Source organism: Charadrius vociferus, unplaced genomic scaffold, assembly GCF_000708025.1.
Source record: "Charadrius vociferus isolate BGI_N301 unplaced genomic scaffold, ASM70802v2 scaffold147, whole genome shotgun sequence".
Taxonomy (NCBI): Eukaryota; Metazoa; Chordata; class Aves; order Charadriiformes; family Charadriidae; genus Charadrius; species Charadrius vociferus.
In genome coordinates this window covers 4,876,284-4,899,910 of record NW_009649570.1, presented here as the reverse complement: position 1 = coordinate 4,899,910, position 23,627 = coordinate 4,876,284, and the positions used below count along the sequence as shown (strand labels likewise).

The 23,627-nt window shown below is 44.9% G+C and overlaps 1 protein-coding gene across 1 annotated transcript in view; it reads right to left on the bottom strand.

Annotated features, from left to right (window-relative positions):
- The window catches only part of PLCL1 (phospholipase C-like 1), a 43,210-nt gene that overhangs the window by 5,557 nt on the left and 14,026 nt on the right, over positions 1-23,627 (bottom strand). Inside the window, exons 3-4 of the mRNA XM_009890163.1 lie at positions 21,651-21,726; positions 17,517-17,626 (exon numbers count right to left, since the gene is read on the bottom strand). Coding sequence (XP_009888465.1) covers positions 17,517-17,626; positions 21,651-21,726 — 186 coding nt within the window. The remainder of the gene's footprint in view (positions 1-17,516; positions 17,627-21,650; positions 21,727-23,627) is intronic.

The following is a 23,627-nucleotide window of genomic DNA, read 5'->3' as shown; positions in this document are numbered from 1 at the left end:
AACAGCTCTGCCACTGAGTAAATCGGGCTATCTGACCGAGTCCTTGCTGGGGCCTGAATCACTGCATTTTTCAGTATTTGCCAGTAATTTCAGACGTCAAACTGAGCATCTCATTTTGGTGTATCAGCGTGTTACTGACAGCCAGAGACCTTCTCTCCCATTTCCCGTAGCAGAGTCTAGCAAAAATTTGCAAGGAGGAAATGGAGCTGAGAATCAATTATATCACATAGAGAAAAGATCTGAGATGTACGAAAAGGAAAACACCCACTCAGGGAAAGGTGGTCACCATTATATGAAGTATTAAATCTCTGTAAGCAAAAGCAGGGAGGAGAAACTATTGTGGAACAGATTGTCATGTGCAGCTTTGACACAAGGTTACATGATAAAAACAAGGTGAACATGAGACTTTAGATGAGCGTTGAAATGGAGTCAAAGGTTGTGCCAAGCAACAAGGTCAGAAGCTCGAGGGCTGGTCTGCTCCACACACCATAGCCAGCAGCTGGGACACCCAGGAAAGCGATGATGAGGAAGAAGACAGAGAGGAGGAGAAGAAATAGTTAACAGGAGTAATGTCCTAGTATTGCTGTATCTAGCCCAGATTACTCCTTACTTCGTCTTTTCTCCATCTACTTCAACAACCAGCGATACGGATGCTGGCTCCAGGCTTTCCTGCCTGTCTCTTGTTATGCAGGGGGTTGAGAGGGTTCAGAGAACAGAAGAAAATTCAGGAAAAACCCAGGAAAAACACCGGGAGGGCAGAACCTTCCTTGGCTGCACTGTATTTGCCAACTGTTTTATGCAGGGAAAAAAAATCCTGTTTGCACCTGATACTTGCATGAGTCTCGGAAATGAAACCACACCTGCAGGCAACACTGGCAGCCTCGAGGGCACTCACCAACTTGCCAGGACGCACAGCCCTAAGGAGACGCAGTGCCACCAGCAGCCTCCTGCCAGCAAGCACCTCACTGAAGAGCTAAGGAGTAACCACCTCTGCAAATACCATTTACAAAGCACGGTCTCTTCTCCAGTGCAGTCAGTTGTGAGAGCAAGAGAACAACCCCAGCGTTACTCCAGGTGGTTGGTAAAATTCACATGGCAACTCCAGAGCAACCTGGCCAGGAGGTCCCTGCACAAAAGCAGAAGGGGCTCTCAGCAGCTGAAGGGAAAGCAGGAGGGAATCTGGATTACGGCCCCTCCACAGAGCCCATTCAGCCCCAGCTTGACCTGAGCACCCACCAGGTTCCAATATATTAGTCTGGTCCTCTTCGAGGCACAGATCTCTGCAACCATAATAGGTGTTCAGATACCATAGCAAAGGGACAGAGGTTAATAAAAAATACTAAATAAATGATAATAAATAGAATAAATAAATAACGGACACGATAAAGTAGGATTCAGAGAGCTCTAGCTTATAATACAGATCAAATCTTAACCTCACCTGTGATCACTCTAGCGTGATTACTCATTGCGACCACGGCTGGACTATTCTGTTAACACACCCAATGGTTTTGTGACTGCAGATGGGCACGCTAACCCAGGGATGGAGCCTGATGCCAAAATTGTAAATGGGGTGTGTTAAGAACATCACCCAGCTTAACTGAAAACCAGTTCAATCTTACTTATATTTAAACTCCCGAACTAGACCAATCTGCCATTTGTTCATTAGGCTGTCTCACGCAAACCCCAAAACTTTTGAACTGATTTTATTTGCCATTTGGGTCTCACCCTGAAGGTCGGCGCTGGGGAGGATGATTAAATGAGGATCTACAGAAGTGGTCCAGCATTAGACTGGCTAATTTTCTAGGAGGCTAGTGACAGTTCACTGCACAGCCAGGCAGTCAATCCCACAGCACAAAGCAGTGACATGAGAGGTTGGGAAGCGGGAATGCCGGCTGCTTCTGCCAGTATGGCACCTCCTTGAAAAACACCTGTGGCATTTTTCACCTTCTTTTCCAGCTGTTGCAAAGGTGCAGTTAAAACCTAAATGGCTGTGCTGGATACCAAGAGACAACCCCCTCGGCACCGCACTGGGCAAGGCTCCCCAGTTTATTACAGAACTGCCCGCCCATCACTTGCATACTCCCAAATCGTGGGACACTGCCAAACGCAAACCTTGAGAGCAGCCTGGGAGGTGGAAATGAACAAAACACCTCTGTCATACAAGGAAAACCACAAAAACAGTCATGCAATTAGCAAAAAAGCAAATACTCAGGAAAACTGCTGATTCTGGCTGCTGGCCTTGCCAGCGTGAGTGTATCGCTGCCTTGTGCAGCCATGGCAACTTTGGGAAAAGGGTCTGTATTTGTAATTGTCTTACAGAATTTGCCTAATGAAATAAAGGCGAAGGACATCTGTGGCCTGCTTGCTCTCTGAAATGCAGTCAAGTGCCCTCCCAAGCCCTACTGGCCCTAGACCAAAGTCTGAGAAGGAATTAACATCAACCATTTACTTGAATGCCTAAGTGGCAAAAGCACTCATGCTGCAGCATTCCCTATTGATCTTTAAACAGAGCATCTCCACTGAAATCCGTGGGCTCTTGCAAATCAATCACACCGTATGGCTACTAATCTATTCCTTCAAGCAGGCATTTTATGTATAAAAAGAGTGGGCTTTTATTTTCTTTTTTTTTTTTAAATGCCTCTTGCTTCTCTCTCATCTGGGCGTTTAAATTTAATTACGTTATATCAGGCTGTCAAAAGCGATGAATGTGAACATCGGCTGCCTGTTACTGTGTTGCAGCAGGAAATTGCTTTCAGAAATAATGGCATTAATTTGATGTTAGCCATGTGCTGAGCAGTTCAGCTGCTTGTGTGTCTCAGGCACTGCATCTAGCAGGCAGTTTGCAAGCACAGCCACAAATGTATGAACTCTCTCTGTCAACCCCTCCATGCTAGGAGCCTGCCTTTTTTCTGGTGATAAGTTTGAAATCAAAGGGTTGGCTGGAAGCCCAGGAGTGCACAATCAATACTAAGAAACCCCCACATCATTGAAGAAATTGGGGCATTATTTATTTTTTTATACACAGCCATGACACAGAAATCAAAGCTGTATGTCCAGGCATTTATTTCTTAGTCCTCCTGTGGTCACAAAACCCAATTCCCCATATGTAGCAGCACCAGCTGGTAACTCAAGTAAAGTCCAGTGTGTCCCAGGAAAAAAACCACACCAAAACAAGGGGAAGAAACAGGAAGCAGAAAGGGCAGACTTTTTCTGAGTAAAAGGACCAGCTGCAGGAAAAGACGTGTTTTTGCAGCTAACGAAACACCTGTACAAAGCAACCCCTGAGCAAAACACTTGGCTGGGAATAGCTGGCACTCCCCCACCTCCCTGCTCCCTGATGCCCTTCGCACTGACTCACAGCTGCCCAGGCTGCAAGCCACGCAGTTAACATCAAAATCATGTCCTTCATCGCAAGCGTTGACAGCAAAATGTCCATTAACTTAATCAGAAGCTGGAAAGGCTTTACTGACCATCCCCAAGCTGATTCTGTTTTGACTGAATACAATAGGCATCTGCGTGGTTTGGGGGTTTGGGGTTTTTTGTTTGTTTTTTTTTTTGGGGGGGGGTGGGGTGTTACAGAAGATGTAGCACAAATACTCACTGCTCTCCTTAGACCGCTGCTTAGGGCAATAGCTAAAAAAAAACCAACCCTGCAGCTGTGCTTGATGCTAACTGAAATGATCTAATTAAGCTGAAATGAAGTTACACCAGTCAGAGAGCAGTTTCTGGACAGGTAACAGAGCATACTCATGCAGTGCTTGTTCCTGCGTACAGCTCCTTACGCCCTCCTTGTCTCTGAGTAACCACCTGGCACAAACGCTAATTTCTTAGCAACTATATGGTTTGCAAATCCTCCTGCTCCAGTGGCGGCTGGCAAACATCACCAGCTGATAGGGGTGTGGGAATCTGCAGAACCCACCTGAGTTCTCCATTCCTCCTTGGGGACATGACACCCCTCTCTTCTTTCAGGCAAGGTGCCATGGGTAATCAGTTTCTAACCTGTTCCCAAGCAGCACAGACCACAAACAACTTTGTGTTGAAGCAGAAAGCTTTAAGCTGAGACCAAAAATGCCAAATCACAAGAAAGGTCAAGTGAAGAAAGAAAAAAATAACACAAAACACTATCTAGCTGCTAGGACAGAACAGGCTTTTAGCAGGTCCCTAAGCAAATGCACCTAGTCCCTGTCAGCTGGGACATTCCCTGTCCAGGGACCAGCCCTGTATCATCTTGGTCCCTGCAGTCAAAGGCAGGTTTGCTGGTGAGACTGGCCAGTGAGCGAGGCAAAAGCAGAGCGGAGCCACCTTCTCTGCTCACATTCCCCCAGCCAGAGGTCAAAGAGTCTTCTCTGGGTTCGGCAGCCGTGGGCCCTGAAATAATAGGGCTTGTTTCCCTTGGGAGAATCCCAGCCTCGCCCTCCCAGTGCAGATGTGAAACCAAGTATAAACAGCAGCAGGTACGGTTATTTTTGTAAGCACCACACTGATCCAGCAGGCAAGAGGTCTACCGAAACGAAGTGACTGGGAGGGGAGGACAAAATCTGGAGGGGTCAGAAACAGGCATGGCTAAACGTGGGAACTCTCCATGAAGGATGGGAATGGGGACACAACGCAAACCGAGTGAGCCAAGCACAAAAATAGGTGGTGCAGGACAGGGACTGTAGTATTTATTTAAACATTCATTGCCCCAAAATGTCAATGAGGGAAACTGAACTAGCACAATTTCCAACCCGTTACAATGCTATGCCACAGAAAATAAGAAGCTTTTTGGCAAAATTGAAATCAATTTTTACACCTGATACAGAGGGCTGTAGTAATACTTCCACAGTTACTGGTGAGAGTTAGAGAGGATGAATTTAGACTACCCAGCTTCAGACCACCAAGACATCTTCTAAAGGAAACTGTCCTGATACTGCTGGCAGCCTCCAATCTCAGCCTGTTCATCCCAGACTGCTAAATTAGGCCCCTCAGGCTGGGCTGTGCAACTCCCACCACCTTTGTCACTGCTTGAAAATGTGAAAAAAAAATTTCAGGTGCTTTTCAGTGCCTTCACGTGGCTTACCTTCTCCCTGCTGCTAGGTACACCAGAATCACCAGGTCACTGGTGTGATGGAGCAGGAGCCCAGGTGACACCAAGTTCGAGCATGCAGAGCACTTAACTGCAATTATCGTCACTCCCTGCTCTGTCAATTCAGAGCGACCACAGCATATCAGTAAGGCTCCTCCTGCTGATACAGGACCTATGTCTGAGCTGTAACACAGAGGATGCTGGAGAAAAAAACTACTATACGGGCCTTTTTAACTTACTCCTCAAAGTCTGACTGTTATGTAGGTTTAGTATGCTCTCTCACGTACACAGCCTGACATAAGCAATGCCATCTTTTTCTTTTTGTGACCTAAAAATAAACAGCAGCTGCTACAGCAACAGAATCACTGGTTTTGTCTCAGCTTTTCTCCCCAAATGGTTCCCACCTGTACCTGGGAAAATGACCCACAAGAAAGGTCTTTTAGCTCCTGCAGGGATGGTCACCTTGCACTTGATTTCAACTGACCCAGGTAAAAGATGACTGTAGCTGTCAAGGATACAAGATTGCAGTTTCCCAAACCGTCTTTCACACAGTAAAGCTTACTTCTACCCGCAAGCACTTGGGTCTCTGATTTCCCTAGCTCCTGCGCAAGTTTTTGGGAACACCTGCCATTTTTAGGGTTTATGGGATCTACCAGGATTGCTGGGGAAGAATAACTGCAAAGCAAATGCCTGGTCTTACTCAACGCCTACAACTTTCACTTAATACAGTTTGTAGCTTTCGAGTAATTGTCCAAGCCCTCCCTGCAGATCCATATTGCCAATAATCGTATATGTTAACATAGAAGTCTTTACTCCACAGCCCTCTACTACTGGTGGCTCCAGACTACAAAAATAAATCAATATGGCCATTGAGTTAAATAGCGTTTTACTTTAACCGCAGCCTTTGGAATATGTTAGCAGTGTGGATGAACATTTTCTCTTTTCAATGTCAGGAGGCAGTAATGGAAGCTGGACTGGCACGGGGAAGGTCATGCCAGCTGGATTCAGGGTTCAGCTCATCTGACTCCTGTACTCACGCAAGTGCAGAAGAAGTCAAAGGTCCTGGCTAGCAATGGTATTATTCACATCCCGACAAGTGGAGAGAGGATTCCTATCTATGTGTGGGAGAGAGAGGGGGAGGACCCAGCATTCATACAGAGACATGCTGTCCCCTAGGTTCGGCAAAGCACAAGGGGCAGCTATCGCTCCTTATAAAGTACATTACCGGATTTGACTGAGGCCACTGACAGTGCCAAGGAAAACCCAACCACCACCTCAGCAATGAAAGAGGAGGAAGTTTTGATGGAGCAACCGGCTTCTGTCATCACCTCCCGAGCTCCCCCAGGGAATTTGTTTCAATTAGACACCCGTTCCCCTGCAGGGAGCGGGGTTTTGTAGATGCTGGCACGCAATTCACATAACAAAAGGGGCAGTCAACTTCACATCATTTATAAGCCCGGGGAAACTGTATGTGATCCACTGACAGTAGTTGAAACGAGCTTAAAATATACCACAAAGGTAATTTTTAGAAGATGTTAAACCTCTTGGCACACGCCAAAGCTTACACTCAAACGCAACCGTTTCAGGCCAGCACCAGTTCACAGCTCCCAGAGAACGGCACAATTCAGATTTAACAATAAGCAAACGCTGGAGAAAAAACAATGATCAAGTGATCCTCTCTTAGTGTTCCTGCCATGTACAGATCAGTACCCCGGTCTCTCCCTGACACTCAGCAACCCTACACAAATTCAGAAAAAATGACTGTGGGCGGAGGCTTCAGGCAACAATTCCCTCCTGCTCTGGACTGCCATGGGCCACCTAGAAAAGGAGTCCTTTGCTCAGACACACACTCCCTCGTATGACAGCAACACATGCACAGGCTGCCAAAAGCAGAAGCTCCCTGGTGGCACAAAGACCCGTGTCTAAATGAACTGGGGAATTTAACAGTGTAGGAACATGACTGCTTTGGGTAAAAATCCTCCCAGAGCCTGTGGATTACCCAGACTCCGGCAGGGCGCTGAGCTGACACACACGAGCTCCACGCTTGGAGGAAAACAAAGGGAGTTTTCTCTACCTGCATTTCGTTAGCCCTGAAGCAATCACAGCTCTGCCAGATCTTTACCAGGACACACGCCGATGACGCTGATTCACAACGGCATTCAACAGTTTAAAACACTAGGAAAACAAAACACCCTGGCAGGTACCACCAGTGTCATCTCTACGCAGGCCAGGAGCAGCATCGTGTGCTAGCTGGGGAGGGACAAGATGAGCACAGAAGCAAATTCTGGGTGGCGAGGTGAATTTGCTAAATAATGAAGAATAAAATACAACTGAAATTATTTAAAAATGTAATGTGTGTTTTCAATAATAAATAATCATGCAACTGAATCTCTCTTCTCATATATTATGTAAGGGACATCAGGAATCCTCCAAATTGTATAAAGAGATAAATGGAGTTTTCTAAGCAATAGTCAGTCCCTGAACCCAAGAAAACACATCCATTTTGTGTGTCTCCGTCCATGACAAATACCACGCTGCTTAACTGACGACCCCAAAACAACATCAACAGTGAATGTAAGGGAGGAAAGGAGACCACCAAGGTCTTCAACAGTGCTGTGAATAAATCATCCAGGTGAGGCACCACGGGACACTGCCAACTTGGGAAGGAAAAGGTCTCTGCAAGCCCCTCACTAGTGCCAGGCTTCAGGGCAGGAGCACCGCCCGAGTCACAAGCCCAGTGCCACCCCACGGACCAGGAAGGGACCCGGAGGAAGAGCTGCCACCTCTCCAGCACACTGTCTCGCTGCTTGAGCTGCGTGTGGCAGGGCTGGCAGCTCGGCTTGGGTTATAACGACATCTTTAACACTTCACAGAGGCAGCTGCTCATTCTCTTTCTTTCTTTGTTAGTACAGCCATTGACAGATAAAAGCAAGAAATGTGTGAATTTCTGCTGAAACTTATACTTTCATTACAGCCCTTTTAATTCCTCTGAATGAGGTCATGTTGTCAGACTGGCATAAACAAGATTACCAATTTTCATGTCTTCCAGGTTGTGTTAATTAACTCCACTGCCAGGTACGGCAGCCTTTGATATCCATGTCTCAGATGAAAACGTCACCGTTGCAGGGGAGGGAACGGTGGCAGAAGTTGCTGAAGTTCCTATGCCACTTGCAGTTCCTGCCTTCACTGTCTCCTCCTCCAAGGGACGGGAGATGACACTGACCCAGTTTTTACACACAAGCGATACTCCTTTAGTGGGGAACCAGCTACAAACATTATTCCATTCAGTCATCTTCCCTGCCTCTCCCTTAGTACTACCCATTTTTCCAGCTCAGTCTGCTCAGGCACACATACGTGCAGGAGTAGCTCCTTTTCCTCAAAAGATGAGTTCCCTCACGGAACTTGTAATCCTACCTGCTGATTTTTCAAATAACTTCCTCATAGGTGATAATCTTGTTACTGCTCCGAGCAGCATTTGGAGAACAAACTCTCTTTGTGTTCACACATCATTACCTGAATGTTATTAATTACTTTTCCAGTTGCACAGTCTTTGGGTGGGATGACCCACACCCCCGAGAGAAGCTGGCCTTCACACTCAGGTGCTAAAATCCCTGCCAGGTTGGTAGAGAAGAGAGATGATAGCAGCGCAGCTGGGGCCCAGGCTGCAACAGGGTCTGCCCCACTTACAGGAGCCCAGCCGACAGCCAGATCCCACACAGCCACCCCAGGGTGAAGTCCACACAGATACGGAGTGATAAACTCATGTGAACCGCATCATAAGTAGAGACATCTTTAGAGTCATGAGAAGTTTAGCCCAGATCAAGGGAGGGGGAGAAGTGGACACACAGGTAAGACAAAGAGTGTGGTGGTTCTCCCACTGCTTTAGCATGATTTAGATGATACACACAACTGGGGCAACGCAGAGGGAAGGGGGAGTTGAGGCTGAGGAAAAGAGACAGGAAAGATGGAGACGACAGTGAGGCACAGGGGGGTACCTGAGACAGGACAGACAACCAAGCAGGGGGCTTCACTGAGCAGCCAGCCTACACAAGGAGAGAGAGAGGCATCTATTTTGGCAGATTAGCAATATTTAAATATCTTGACAAGCCTCCATTTGTGAAGCAACGCTAAAATTGGTTTTCTACACACAGCACCTCAGTGTGCCAACCCTCTGCTGGGCTCAAAGCCCACGCTGCCGAGGGGCGCCAGGCACAGCGACCCTGCATGCCTCTGGCCCTTTCTCCCACCCCCATCGCCACAATGCAATGCACCTCGCCCTGTGTGCATGCCGAGCAGCTTGGCATCGGATCCACGGCTTTGGGCAATTTGTCACATCACTCAAACTAAAAGGCACATCACAAGATTGCTTGCCATCTATCTCTGGCTTATTTTAGTCAAATAGAAGGAAAATGGGCTAAGCAAGATATCACTCGAGGCTTTTCATAACATCTTCCATTTCTCGAATCTGTTCTTTTGGTCCCAAAGTTACTGTTCTGTGTATATATTTGATGGCCTGTCTCACCTCCTATATACATACATGCATGTGTGTTTGCACACATACAAACCCATTCCAGTGGAATTGAAGGAATAATATTTACATCTGAAATGCGGAACTTTGGATTGCAGTCCAAAAGGTTTACAACAGAGAAAGGCAGCTCACAGCGCTTGTTTTCTTGATGAACTTTGGTGACCCTCCATTTTTGATCTGTCCTACACTTGGGTCCCACACGGATTGCAAGAGGGTCTTGTCCCTAAACCCACTGTTGTGAAACACCTGTGGGTGCAGAGCCCTGGTGCTGAAGAAGGAAAAGAGAAGTGAGAAAAATGGCAGAGACCCACATTTCTGCTCAGATGACTCTGGCCATCAGCTCTTTCCCCAAGTGCCAAGTGACTCTGGGTCCCTGGGTACCCCGGACACTGGGTGTCACCATGAATAACACCACAGCCTCACACCAAGCATCTTCCATGCCAAGTATTTGAGCAGGGCTTAGACCACAGCAGCTAAATATTCAGTTTGATCCTGCATTGGGGCAGCGGGAGGAACTACACAGCTTCTCACATGCCCTTCCAGTCCTGTTTTCTATATACCCAAATAGCTGTTAAAAGCTGGAGAAAAAAAAAATCAGAAAATGTGTGCTCCCTGAATGGACAGAAACAATTAATTGGGCTTGGTCCCGTGGGGGCCAATGCGAGGTGGGGAGGCGAGTGCTGCTCGTCACAAGCACCATCGCTGCAGGCAGATAAGTGCAAGTGCACGTGGATCCTTGTGCCTGGATGGTTAAGCACCAACTCTGCCTGATCCGAATGTCTGGACAATGGCTTCTTGCCAGGCAATGAAATGCTCCTGCTGTGCGAGTATTGGACAAAATCCCAGGAATAACCAGCTGATACGGGACAAAGTCTCTCTTCTTTGTCAAGCCATCCTGGGACTCCATGCTCTAACACACCTCCTCAGAAACTCACAGAATCACGAAGGAGCAAAAGCTGTGAACCCTGGACAATGTTGCTCTCCCGTACTCCACTAGTTCCTGCTGTTGCCAGCATTTGGTACTTGTAGATTTAAGATTGCCTGGGTGGCCTTCATGTATATTTTAAACACACATGAATATTTAATTTGCTCTAAATCCCATTCATGTCTTTACATTTTCCTTGGCCAAGAAAACAGAGACCTTGCCAGAAACACCATTAGGGCTTCAAAAGGGAGCAGCCAGGTACCCAGACAGGCCATGCTGTGCTTGTTTGAGACTGCTCACTACATCCTCCCTGGAGCAATGCTCGGCAGCATGGCTGACAGCCAAGAAGAACAGGATATTCCAGTTGATTAACGAGTACCATTGAGAGACTGGGATTACACTCATTTTATCCTGATACACGCTGTTGAAGTAACTTGAGAAGTTTCCATCACCAGATACAACTGACAAAATCCACGGGACGAAGTGTCTTTTAAAGAGCTCTGACTCCTGCCTTTGGGCTTGGGCAAGAAAGGCAAAAGCCAGCACTGTGAGCAGTACAGGGGAGAGCTGGAGGAGGCATTTACCAACCAAATCAGCAAAGAACAGCACTCTGCTACTTACAAGAAGGATCCACCTACCTAATAGTTACACGGTTTGGTTCTGTTGGTTTACAAAATTCACTGATCAAAACAGCTTTGCATGTGAATCACGCACTTTTACCTCCTTATCTTGTAACTCAGTATCATTTAAAGGATGATGCCCCTATCCCAGAAAAGTCTTGAAACAGCTCCCCATAGACAAGACAGTCCTTGTGGCACAGCCTGAAGGCCAGGAGCACAGGCTTTGCCCTCCTAATGAGCTCTGGAGCTAGGAGCCTCCACCACACTCACCACCACATCCAGACCTTGCGAAGGGTCCGGGAATGAGTTGCACTTCCATGCCACTCTGCCAGACTCTTCACGTGCTCAATAAGGAACAACCTAATTGTATCTCCTCCCTCACCTTTCTCTTTACTTTTAAGTAAACTGCTTCAAGCTAAGCAGGTCAGTATTTACAACAACAAACGGATGTTGACCTTGCTGGACCTTTTCACCTTCCTTTTAGCACTCTCTCAGAAAGCCAGCTGCTTCGTGTTGCTTTTTTCTTTTTTTTGTCCTTCAGTTCACGTGTAATAGACCAACCCGATCTAGTAACTACGTGAATAATCAGGGCAGCTCTGCATTGCCTCATTTGTTTGTAAAATCTGTCGTCGTATCAAAGACTGATGGGCTCAGTCAATCTCAGCAGCAGCTGAGCTGGTCTCAGAGTAGGGCAGCAGATCATCCAAAAGTAGCCAGGGCACACAGTCTGGAGAGGTTTAAAAGTTAGAAACACCACTCTGAACTGCATCAACAAAGGAAATGCAAACAACATGGGGACTAGACAGAAGGAGAGGTATTTAACCTCTGAGGAAAAAGAGCCTGTAGGGTAACCCCATTCAAAACATATTTACCTAGAGATGAGTAGACACAGAACAATACAACTAGTCCTGCATTTAAAGACAAGTATGAAGTCTCCATGCCACACCAACCACTCCTGCCTACTTCTCTTGCTGGGTTATTACTGTCACAAGATGACCGCAAAATCTCAAGAATTTGTTGCTAAGCCACTAAGGCTTATATTTCATTAATTTTTGCAGTTCCACAAATTGAGCACCGATGTGCTTATGTCCACAGAGATATGCTGGGGAAAGGAGGGACGTAAGATATGAGGAATTTTTGGGGGGGACAGGGAAAGAATTATATGGTACATGGAACACAGCAGGGGCTCATGAATTAACTGTGCTCTCACTTAAGATCTAAATAGTGTAAATTGTGCAAATTCTTGGGCAGCAATTATATGACATCTGGTAGATGTTGTATACTGTATATTGTTACCATTGTGCTTAATTACATCGTTACCATTGTGCTTAATTGCACAAAATGTCCCCAAGATACTGCCATGCTGCTCTTTTGTCCACTCTGTAGCATGCCAAGGAGCGAAGCCATGGTTCTTGCCTAACTAGAGGAAAAAGGACTGATGTGAAAAGACCCAAATAAATCTTACATGCAAGATGGTATAGAGTACTATAGAGTATCCATTAAAAACACTCCCATAGTGCGCTACAATAATCCTCGCATTAAGGCTGTGAATGGACCTAGTTCTTTGAAAGATCAGCAGCAACTCTGTGTGGTACCATTGTGCATAAGGTACTTTAGAATAATGATCACAGTCTGATATGTTGCTTTTCTTCCTTAAGAAAACTGATACCTTGTAGTGATGCTAAATTCAGCTCAGTTTAGGTGAAGCCAGATAAGTATATGGCTGTCTGTATGTACATCTTTCAGAAATCTGGCTTTTATCACTCCAAGTAACAGAGCACAACTGGTGCTCTGCTACCCAAGTGAGAGGTCTGGATGCTGCAGGTCTCCTGAGCAACTGAAGGCTGATTGTCACAAATGACTGTGATGAAGAAACAGGTCATTTGTGGACATGATCCTCCAAAAGTGCTATTTGTGCACAGTTTTGCTGCATAAAACCACTTACACCAGAGCTAACATTGATCACGACTACATCATAAAATTGCGGATTTCCCCTCCAAAGAGTGAACTGCATTAGCAATTTAATAATTGTACGCCTTCTGCATTCAGCAACCTCTCTCTTTATACATCTAATCAGCATTAATTTAAATGAAGGATAATTAGCAGATACACTCATGGATGGGTGCTGAAATGATCCCTGAAAATTTAACCACTTGATGTCTTGTAGTATGCACTAACAGTTGGAGAGTAAGACAGAACACACTTAATGGCAGCAGAGGCAAAATCTGATCATGGGCAGCAAAAAAGATTTAACAAAACATGAATGCATTTCAGAGAAGAGACTAGATTCAAACATTCGGGTGTTTTGCCCTTCAGTAGAAGACCAAAACAGTAAATGCCACTTTATCTTTGTCTTCCTATGTTTTGATGTTTTATCTATAAATAAGTCATTATGTTGGTATATGAACTATCTAGATATTTACCATCAACATGCAGGCAAGTATTTGGTGGTATTGTTCCTAGACTTCGTATGTACTCATCCACCAAAGCACAGAGAGCCCAGCAAAATATGTTTGCAGACAGACAAAGTATGTCCACGTGAGAGCAATAAATCTGAACCACAGTCAACACACTTGAACTTTCCTTGGCTTACTTGCCAGGCTCTTGGGACTCAGGCAGATCCCAACTTCTTTGCCCAAGTAAACACCTCCTGGTCATCCATGACAGGTTTGCCTCAGCAAGGAGAGCAGTTTTGCAGGCTATTACTTTTTTTTTCCCCCAAACATTCTCAAAAACTCATAAAGCAGTCATCAAATCAGAGGTTTGCACATGTGACAGATGCTGGGAGTGCCTCAGTTACTGGAAAACGCTTGGGACAAGATCCCGTAGGAGAGGCAGATGGAGCGGGCAGAAGGGCCCCTGGAGAGGTGGCAGCCGAGAGGGCTGGGAGCAGACCTGAGCTGGCCCTGCGTGCACGCTGCCCGTACGTATATGGGCATACCTGACCCGAAAGCCGTCTAGTGCTCTATGGCACTACGGTGGCACGAAGCGCAGAGGTGATGTCCCAGCTCTCAGGAGGGCTTGTTAGCTCAAAACCAGAACTGCCCTAACGAGGCTTCTCAGCTTCTGCCTCACACGCCTGGCACCCCCTTTCTCCAAGCGCGGGCACGACAAGCTCACGTGCCCGCCTGCAAAAACGGGCACACGTGCCAGGGAGAAGGTGACCTCACCAGGGGAAGGCAGGAGGAACATCAGCATCTGAGAGGAAACGAGCATGAGCCCACGCACCCCTGTGAACCCCTTCACTCCGTGAAACAGATAGCCGCCACTTTTAAAAATGGGCAAATATCTCATGAAAATTAATTGTGAAGTTTTGATGCAAAAGAGAGGGTCGGGCAAGCCAAGCAGTTTTGCATGCTCATTAGGATGAAATGAAGGGTTCCTAGCACCATGGTCCCATGAGGTGGTAAACATAAAATTTCTTTTGCTACCTTTGCATTTTACTGGCATGTAATTAAACACAGAAAGGAAAACAGAGGCACAGAGATGGTGATGCGTGGAAATAAAAACGAAAGCGAGACTAAATTTGGGGTCATAACCATTCCTGTAATATCACTGTGGGAACATGATTCTTCTGTCTGTTGTACTGATGTTGTGCCTCTCAATATTACTGACTGCAAGCCTGACAGTATTTTACACGATATGGGACCAAATAAGAAGACATGACATTTTAAAAATAAGCATAGATGTCAAAGTTGACTGTCACCAAGTTATAAAGCCCCTGTTCTTACTAACATTTTTATGTTCTGGCAAACAATTTGTCCTTCTAGTGGGTATTACTAATATGTAATTAAGTTTATATAAACTAAAGAAGAAAATGACATACTATTTTGGTTCATTTTCATTAGGTACCTCTTAAAAGTTCCTCAGGGCATTTTTAAACATGAAGAATGCCCACAGTTACGATTTTTATAAAATATACTTTAATCTTGTGCACTCTAACTATTTAATGATTTTGCCAGTAGCAATTTCTTATTGCATCGCCTCTTTCTATTCAAAGCTTACCTATTGCAATGAGTCTTTAGAAATAAATACATTAATTAAATATGCCTTTGCCTCACTAGCCTAGGAAAAGACTATTAATCACCTGGCAGGCACAAGCACAATGTAATACCTGCTATTGCTCATGGGTACCTCACACAAACTGACTACTGCCGCATGATGTAATTGCCTCCAACAACCCCGAGCACACAAAGAGGCTTTCTCCGGTCGGTGTTGTGCCATTCACTCACCTCATCTAGTGTAAAGCAGCTGATGCATTTGTGAGATGTTATGGGCTATTTTTTTTTTTCTTTTCTTACAGCACTACACCAACAGCTAGTGAAATATATTTGTAGTGACCACCTTGAGACTAGACATACAGAGGACATTGATTGCTTGAGTGAGGCAGGGTCTCACCAAATCCTCCTAGGGAGCTTTCACCAGCACAAATGGGAGAGTCAGTGCCAAACACAAGATGCAGCTGTAACCAGCAAATAGGTTTTACGGGCAGGGTCACCGAAATACAGTATTTTTTAAGGGGGGGAAAAAAAAAAAAAAAAGAAAAAAAAGATTAAAATAAGAACAATGACTGACAGCCTTGTATCAGACACCTGAGGTTTGACAACCACACTCCCAGTTGCCTAATGTTATTGCTGAGTTGGACATCAGTCAGAATGAAAAGGTGTTTCATGTGCATTTATACCCGTGGGTAGTTGCCTCAGACTCTGTTAATATTTTACTATGTGAGTAAGGTAAAAAAGAAGTCGTGGCTTAGAAATGAAACATGTCAATCATTCCTTGACCTTGACTAGATGTTCGAAATGCTTTTCAGTATGTTGACAGTATGTGCTAAGCAGCAATTATTTTTCATGGAAAATGTTTCTCTGATACCCTACTTGTACCTTCATTAATCACAGGTCACCCTCATAGGTCCAAACTTCTTATTTGACAAACATCTAAAAATGGAAAAGTTTAGAGTAACCCTGACTGTGTTTAGAGTGACTCTGAGCATGAGACATTTATTTTACCTAACACAGCTAAAGGCATTTAGATTAATGTTCAGAACTGCCTTATGGTTGCTGGGGTTTTTTTGGTCCTATTTAGCTACTTGCCTCAATTATGCTGTGTGGAAAAGGTCAGTCCCTTCCATCACATTTGAACTGGTAGCCTTTTCGTCAGAGGTCCTATTAAGTGAGTCTACACTGACTCCATTACTCGCTTTCCCTGTCATGGTGAATCAAGGTACACGAGGAACCACACGTATCCCCGAGGTCTTCTCTAACTCTTCTCTACTACCAACGGCCTCTCCCACGCATTTTTGCCCCTCAGCCTCATTCCCAACTCCTTTTCCCCCTCTCCTGCTTGGGACATGTTGGTGTTCTTTCCATCTCCACGACACTGAAGTGTGCATCTCCTACTACTCTTCCTACCACTGTTGCATATTACGCTTAGGTGTATATTTGATGTGGAACTTTGTACAAATTCCCTGTCATCAGCTGGCTCGCTCTGGGACACCATCGAAGGGAAAGGCACTGGGGGGTCACAGGGAGATGCCGTCAGACAGGGCAATCTGCTTAATGGGAGCTGGAAGGAGGGAGCAGCAGGGAGAGAGAAAGAGGAAATCAAAGTGTGATCTATCAGAGCAAGGTGGGAAATGAGCCTGTGAAAGAAGGCGTGAGCTGAATGCTAACAACCTGAATGCTTGGCTCATGTCCTCTCCCTGCCATCTGCTATGGCTGCACCAGATCATCTCTTTCCATCTTCGCTTGTCCCTGAGTAACTTCACCCAGGCTCAGACATCCAGCTGCTGTGGCACTTTGTGGCTGGTCGTCGCCAAACCAGTAGCTAAAGCCTGGTGAGTAACATGCTCACTGAGCAGCGCGTCACTGCACAGCCAGCATGGAAGGATTTTCATCCCTTCACTTTTTTAGCTGTTTGGATAATGCTCGACTTCTGAAACATAACCTGGTACTTCTGCAGGATCTACAATACTCCTCGTGTTCTTTCACGACACTCCCCCCAGCCCCGTCACTTCCCAAAGCGATGTTCTAGTCCTCATTTTACAAAACAAGTATCTGAGACACATTGACCCCACACAGATCATACTCAGGGTGTATGGGGCAGAACAGACAACCCAAACCAGGTCCCTGGGCGTACAAACCACAAGCTGTCTTTCCTCTTTTGTTCAGACTTAGATAAATTCCCTTCTACAGCTTTCAAACCAGAGGTGTAATTACATATATTTGATAGATCTCAACAATTGGGGGTAATTTATACATCCCATTAAAACAAATGTTGTTTCAGCATTAGTAAGACAGAACAAACAGATGAGCTAAAAGAGCAAAGGTTTGCTTATAGAGTTAATAGGAGACACAAGGTGGTGTTTTCTGTGCTTACCTTCAGTACTGTGATATTCCATGCAAAACTCTCAATGGCTTTGCTTAGTTTTCTTCCTTTCAAACCTTCCTTTGTCCCAAGGTTATGAAGCTCTTCATGGAATTCCATTCCTAAAAATACAGATTGCTACATCACCCACTGCACCATTGATTTGGCTTACAAAATGTTCAGTCTCGCAGCTGGTAATTCCTGCAACCTCTTTCTCTGTTTCTCCCCCTTCCCTGTTATGACCCCATCCTGCAGACCATCTTCCAGGATAAAAAGGTCATGTGCAATCTTGTGGTTGTGCTTCCACTTTGTATGCAACTCTCCTTTCCAGTGCTGGGGTCCCACACAGGCACGCGCCTGGTCCCCACACAAACACTCCTCCAGCGCGCTTCTGCTTGCAGTCTGCATTGCTGGCAATATTGCGACAAAAGGCAATCGCTTGTCACTCTCCTTGAATAGATGATTTTGTACCTTGGAAGGCAGTCTGACAGACGTGGAAGGTACCTGTTCAGCACCGCAAATACAGACTCAAATGCACAGGTCCTCATTAATCTTAATCACAGTTATATGGAAAAGCCCTTGTACTTCACAATGATAATTTATGTCAGAAACGCATACCACTAATGACAGGATTGCTATTCCTGCAGCCCGGAAAACTGAGACTTCCAACCACAGCCTAGGGAATTGTTACATTTCATTGCTAGTTTCTGTGGCAAATGTCTGCAAATCTGTTGCTGGATATGAGAATTCAGGAAATCTGGGAGCAGATTAAAAACCTTAACAAGTCAAATTAGCCCACCAATTCTGCAAGATTTGCACAGTGTATGCAAACATTTCTCTGAGTCTGGTGTGGATTAAGAGACAAAATGGAGAGAGAGCTGCTTGTGTTCCCTTAATTTGTACCTTACAAAGGCCACACTGGCACTAGATCACTCCAAAATGTCCAAAGCCCACCCTGGCTGAACAAACCAAGCTCCATCTCCAGTTGTTTCATAGCTCTCCCTCCCCTAGTGTTTTAAGGCAAATATCACTCGCAAATTCAAGCTTCATTGAAATTACATCAAAGAAATGCCTATCGAGAGAACACCTGCACGAAATAGACGCAGAGGGCTGTTTAGTGGGTTGCTGCAGGTGTCAGTCCTTTGACAGCCCAAGCCAGGCTTGCACTCGGTGTAGTTTGCCTGAAGCACTTCTGGAAGACTAACAATAGGTTTCTTCTTGCCTTGCACCACCAACTCCAGGAGCTCGGTAACACTGAGGCCGTTCAACGCCACACAATGCAAGATTTCTCTACTGTTTATTTTTCAAAACTTCGCCCACTCAACAAGTTTTGCCTGTCTAGGGTAACAGAGCTCCTGCAGCACTTCCTTTGGAAAACAGTTAAAATAATTGCACCCCAAGCAAGATTCCCCCGCAGGTGTGCCTCGTGCCAACTCATGTACAAATCACTTAACTTCAGTGAGTGACAGAAAACCTTCAAATGACTGGCTTTGTCTTCCAAAAAAATATGAAGGTTAACACTGCCCAGCTCCACATGGACAGCCCTGCCTTCATGCAGCATCCTTTTAGTTATTTTTCCCTCTGGACTTCGCTTCCCCAACTCTAACTTGGAAACAGTTCTGCCCTGGAGAGAGGGAGCCACAAACATTTGTTAGGTGGTGGGTAGGAGCACCAACAGAAACATTTAGCACTTCAGTCCTCCAAGCTGCTCCTGAGCAGGGCTGAGACTGCACATGAAAAAAAAACAAAACAATAAAACCAGCCACCTGAGAAGTCATCTGGGGGAGCGGGCAGGACCCCGTGGCACAGGGAGCCTGGACGAAAACAGGCTATGATGTGAAGCAGAGGTCTGGTGGGAACATGTTCAAAGGGACCAGGACTGGGGTGAGGTGAAGGACAACATCACAGGCAATTGTATCTCTGACAGCTCTTAGTTTTGAGTGCTTCATCCTGCCACGTTGAAAAAGTTATTTAACAATTTGCCTGGGTAACATTTGCAACAAACTAACTGGCAAGTGAGCACAGTGAGGGATTCTCTCTCTCCTACTCCTTTCCTCTGTCTAAATCCTGAGGCTTCAGAAGAGCACTTCATATGTCTCTAGTTTTCTTCTGAATCATAAATGATATTTTAAGGCTAATAAAACATAACAAATGAAAAGAGCAGCAAGGAGAACAAACTTTAAAAATTCATCTTTTTGCTGGGGGAAGGAAGGAGAGGGGAACTGCATGAAGCTCTGGACATCAGCGTGGTAGCACAGTCCTGTATCGTGATCACTGCGCACATCTCCAGCCCCCTCTGCTCACAAAGATGCCAGTGCCCAAGCAAGCGTTGCGGGTTCTTCTCTCTGGACACAGCACAGGGTGGGCAGAAATCTGGCTGATGCTGCTGAGGATCTGCATAATTTAGTGCAAAGTATTGCTCTTAAATTATACCATCTAGAAATACCCCCAGTGCTGCACTCTCCTATTACTGTCCCATTCCTAAACTCTCTGCACCCGATGAAGTCTTTGGGCTGCGGATGTTTATGCTGCTTATGCAGATAGACAGAAGCCAAGGCATGACACAAGATGAGGCCCATGAAATCCAGCAAGACAAAGCTGCTTGCCTCTCCTCCCTTTGCTACCACGGCACCAGCATGGCTCCAGAGCTCTGAGTTTCAAAGAGCAAATACTAGGTTCCACCCTGCTCTTGCGCCACATAAAAATCAGTTAAATGCTGTTGTTAAAAGCATTTAAACAGTTAAACAGTTGAAACAGTTTCCAGATTCCCTCTAATTAAAAAGATTAATTAAAAGATATACTACAAAACATCGGTTTCATTTATTATTTAGATTTAACAGAAGCAAATGGTTGTAGTCTGCGTCATCTGCCAAATCCAAAAACACCTACCAGAAACAATAGTATTTATGATTGCTGTGGTCCCAGAAGACTATGCTCAAAACCACAAATTAAATGCAGTAACAAGTGCTTGCACTGCTGACCTTCAAGGCTTGCTATAGGTTAGGAAAGGTGCAGCTATACAACTAAATGGACTGAAAACAGATTTAATTTCTGCAGTGTAACCCCCTAATGGAAAGACACTGCAGGTAGTTATTCAGCATGGTTTCTGATACATGAAAACTGATGGATTTAGTTGTAGAGGATTGCCACTGCCAAATGTGGACTCATCTATCTAGGAGGGCTTATTCTTATGTATCAGTGGAAACTGCAGGGGACACAGAATCACAGAATTTTCAGAGTTGGAAGGGACCTCTAGAGATCATCTAGTCCAACTCCCCTGCTAAAGCAGGATTGCCTAGAGCACAGTACTCAGGACTGCATCCCAGTTCAGAGTCTAGCCTGCTATCCTGAACAAGTGAAGAAGAGGAGTTTGTGTGAATAAGATGAACTGTGAATCACAGACACTTTGGTGATTTCTACCATCCTGAAAAAGGAGTGTGAACCTGTGGCAGAGCAGACAGCACACGGGTGGCCACTTCTGAAACTACCTCTTCCCTTTTTACTGGTGCACACAAGACAGAGCCCTAGTTCAGATAGAGACATCCAGTACAACACACCAGCAACACACGATCTACTTTAGGCGCACTTACAGTAGCTGTAGGGGTTTGTGCCTGTATACCTGATGTACATAATGCATAACCAAACAGATTCACTGTGATACAATAGACTTATATTGGCGTAAGTTCCCAAGGTCTAAAACAAACCTAAACAGCAAAAGTAAGCAAAGATAGGCAACAGGGCTTGGTCTTGTGGTTTCAAAACTTCTTGCCTCCTCCTCTGTGCTTAAGGGGACCAACTGAGGTACAGATCGGAGCGCAGTAAAGGCAGCACGCCTTCTCGCTCCCTCTATTTAATTGAATGCCTTTCTAGTTCATTTGACTCATTTAAATGCCGTCAGACATTTCAGAGCTGTAGAGCAGATGGAGAAATGGCTTTTGAGGTGAAAGCTGAGGATTTTTCCCTGATCCTATGCCTGCATTGCTACTGGAGGATGAGCCTTCAGGAGGGTGGAATCTGTCAGGGAAAGACCAGGATGCTCACTTAAATAACAGGTGAAAGATGCTGCAGTAAGTCACAAACTATAAGTAAATTATGGCACATCGTTTCCCATCTTTCACCCAGAACTGCACAATAAAGAAGGATTACCTGCTTTCTGGCACTGAACAATCTTGTCGTGAGTGATGTCTGCTGTCTCGATGAGAACCCTGCTCTCTTGAATCATCTGTCAGAAAATAAACGGGAAAAAAAGCAGCATTACAAGGGTTTCCTGCAACATCTACTCCACAGAAAAGTACACAGGTTCAAACTTAAAAAAATCCCTGTTCTGCAAGCAACACTATAAAGATTGCATCATTCCTTCATATCAGGGCTCCCAGATCTGTACCAAGCTGAGCGACAGTTGCTCAGAAAATGTTATGCTCCAGAAGTTAAAGAACAGCTGTTTTACATCAGTGAGACATCACTGCAAATAATGTGAAAGAAACAGAAGTAATTTCAGGAGAAAGCAGAGTTAACAGACAAACAAAATGAATTCTATGTGAAACCAAGCCTTTTCTAATTAGTACTTTTCTTGGAACAAAAGGAGAAATAAGTATAGTCCTTGACATAAGTGGTCATCAAAAATGTTACCAAGTCATGAATAGCACTGATTTCAAGAGGTACTTCAGCCTGTGCTGAACTTTATGCACTACAGCAGTCCAGACAGCTACAGTATTTTTGAGTTTCTCTTTGGAGAAATTCAGATCCAAATCCTATCCTATCCTCAACATTTCTGTTAAAGTTTAAAAGAAGAAAAAACCACCAAAACCCAAAACTAAAAGAGGCAGGCAGTTTCAACAAGCCTACTCACAACTTTCAAGAAATGCCCATATTTATGCATCTTCCCGGAGCAGCCCACTAAGAGCAAGCAGATGAAGTGTCCATTACGTGACAAGTTTCCCGAGCCTCCCTTATTGCAAATGCTATACTGCTTCGATGGTAACAAACCTTGCAAAACCCTTCAGAAGCCCAGGCAAGCAAGCAAATTGTTCCAGTGCTATATTCTGCGAAATTGCAAAAGGCGGCACGTACATCTGTTACAGAAGGCAAGAACATGCTGTATAACAAACTATGCCTGAGAATAGTCTCACTCTCCCGGGATGTACACCACAAACCCCTATCAAATCCAATCAGCATGAGAGCAGTGCCAATTAAAGATGAAGCAAACTGAATAGTGCCTAATGTTACATCCTGAAATTACAGAAGCCACCATCTGAAAGCTTTGCCAAAATGCTACAACCACTAAAAGCCTTCCTACTTTCAAACACAATACATATGAAAACACAACCAGTAGGTTTCGGTGATTTTAGTGGAAGACAGTATAACAGTATTAAATTAACACTTGCAAATTAGTATGCCTTATTGTTTAATTAGATACAAGAGAGGAAAGATGCTTCCGCTTGTCACACCCGAACTTCCAAATTCTGGAGTAATTCAGACCCAGTAATTCAGTAATTTTGCTCCTTGTGCCATCTTCATTTCTAATTAAATCTATTAAGACAGCAGGAAAGATGCTTCCGCTTGTCACACCCAAACTTCCAAATTCTGGAATAATTCAGACCCAAATTTTGCTCCTTGTGCAATCTTCATTTCTAATTAAAACTATTAAGACAGGCTTCATTTAATAAAAATACCTATGCCTTTGCTTTGATATAAACAAGAGCATGAGAATAAACAAAATCCATTAACAGCTTCACAGGCAGAGAGAAAAAGGCCTGATACATCTACAGAGTGCAAGATTGTTTTTTAACAGAACATGCCCAGTGGATATGCCTGAGATAGATAGAAATTACTTTTGATAGTATCCTTTGCCTTTCATTCTTATTACTTGCTTGTTCATGCATCATGTTGATTTTTTCCTCTTTGATATTTTCGCTTGTCATCTAGAAAGAAATGACAATTTCTACCCACCCTCTGGCTTTTCTGTACCACAGCGCATAGTCATTTTGTGCCGAAGGAGCTGTTCAGCTGCCAAATACAAATGCTGAAGTTGGTCAGAGCAGTAAAGGGAGCGAGAATCCCGTTAAAACCTGGAAGTCCTTATGGAGGCAGCCAAATCTGCAACTCCTGGACTTGCAGACACGG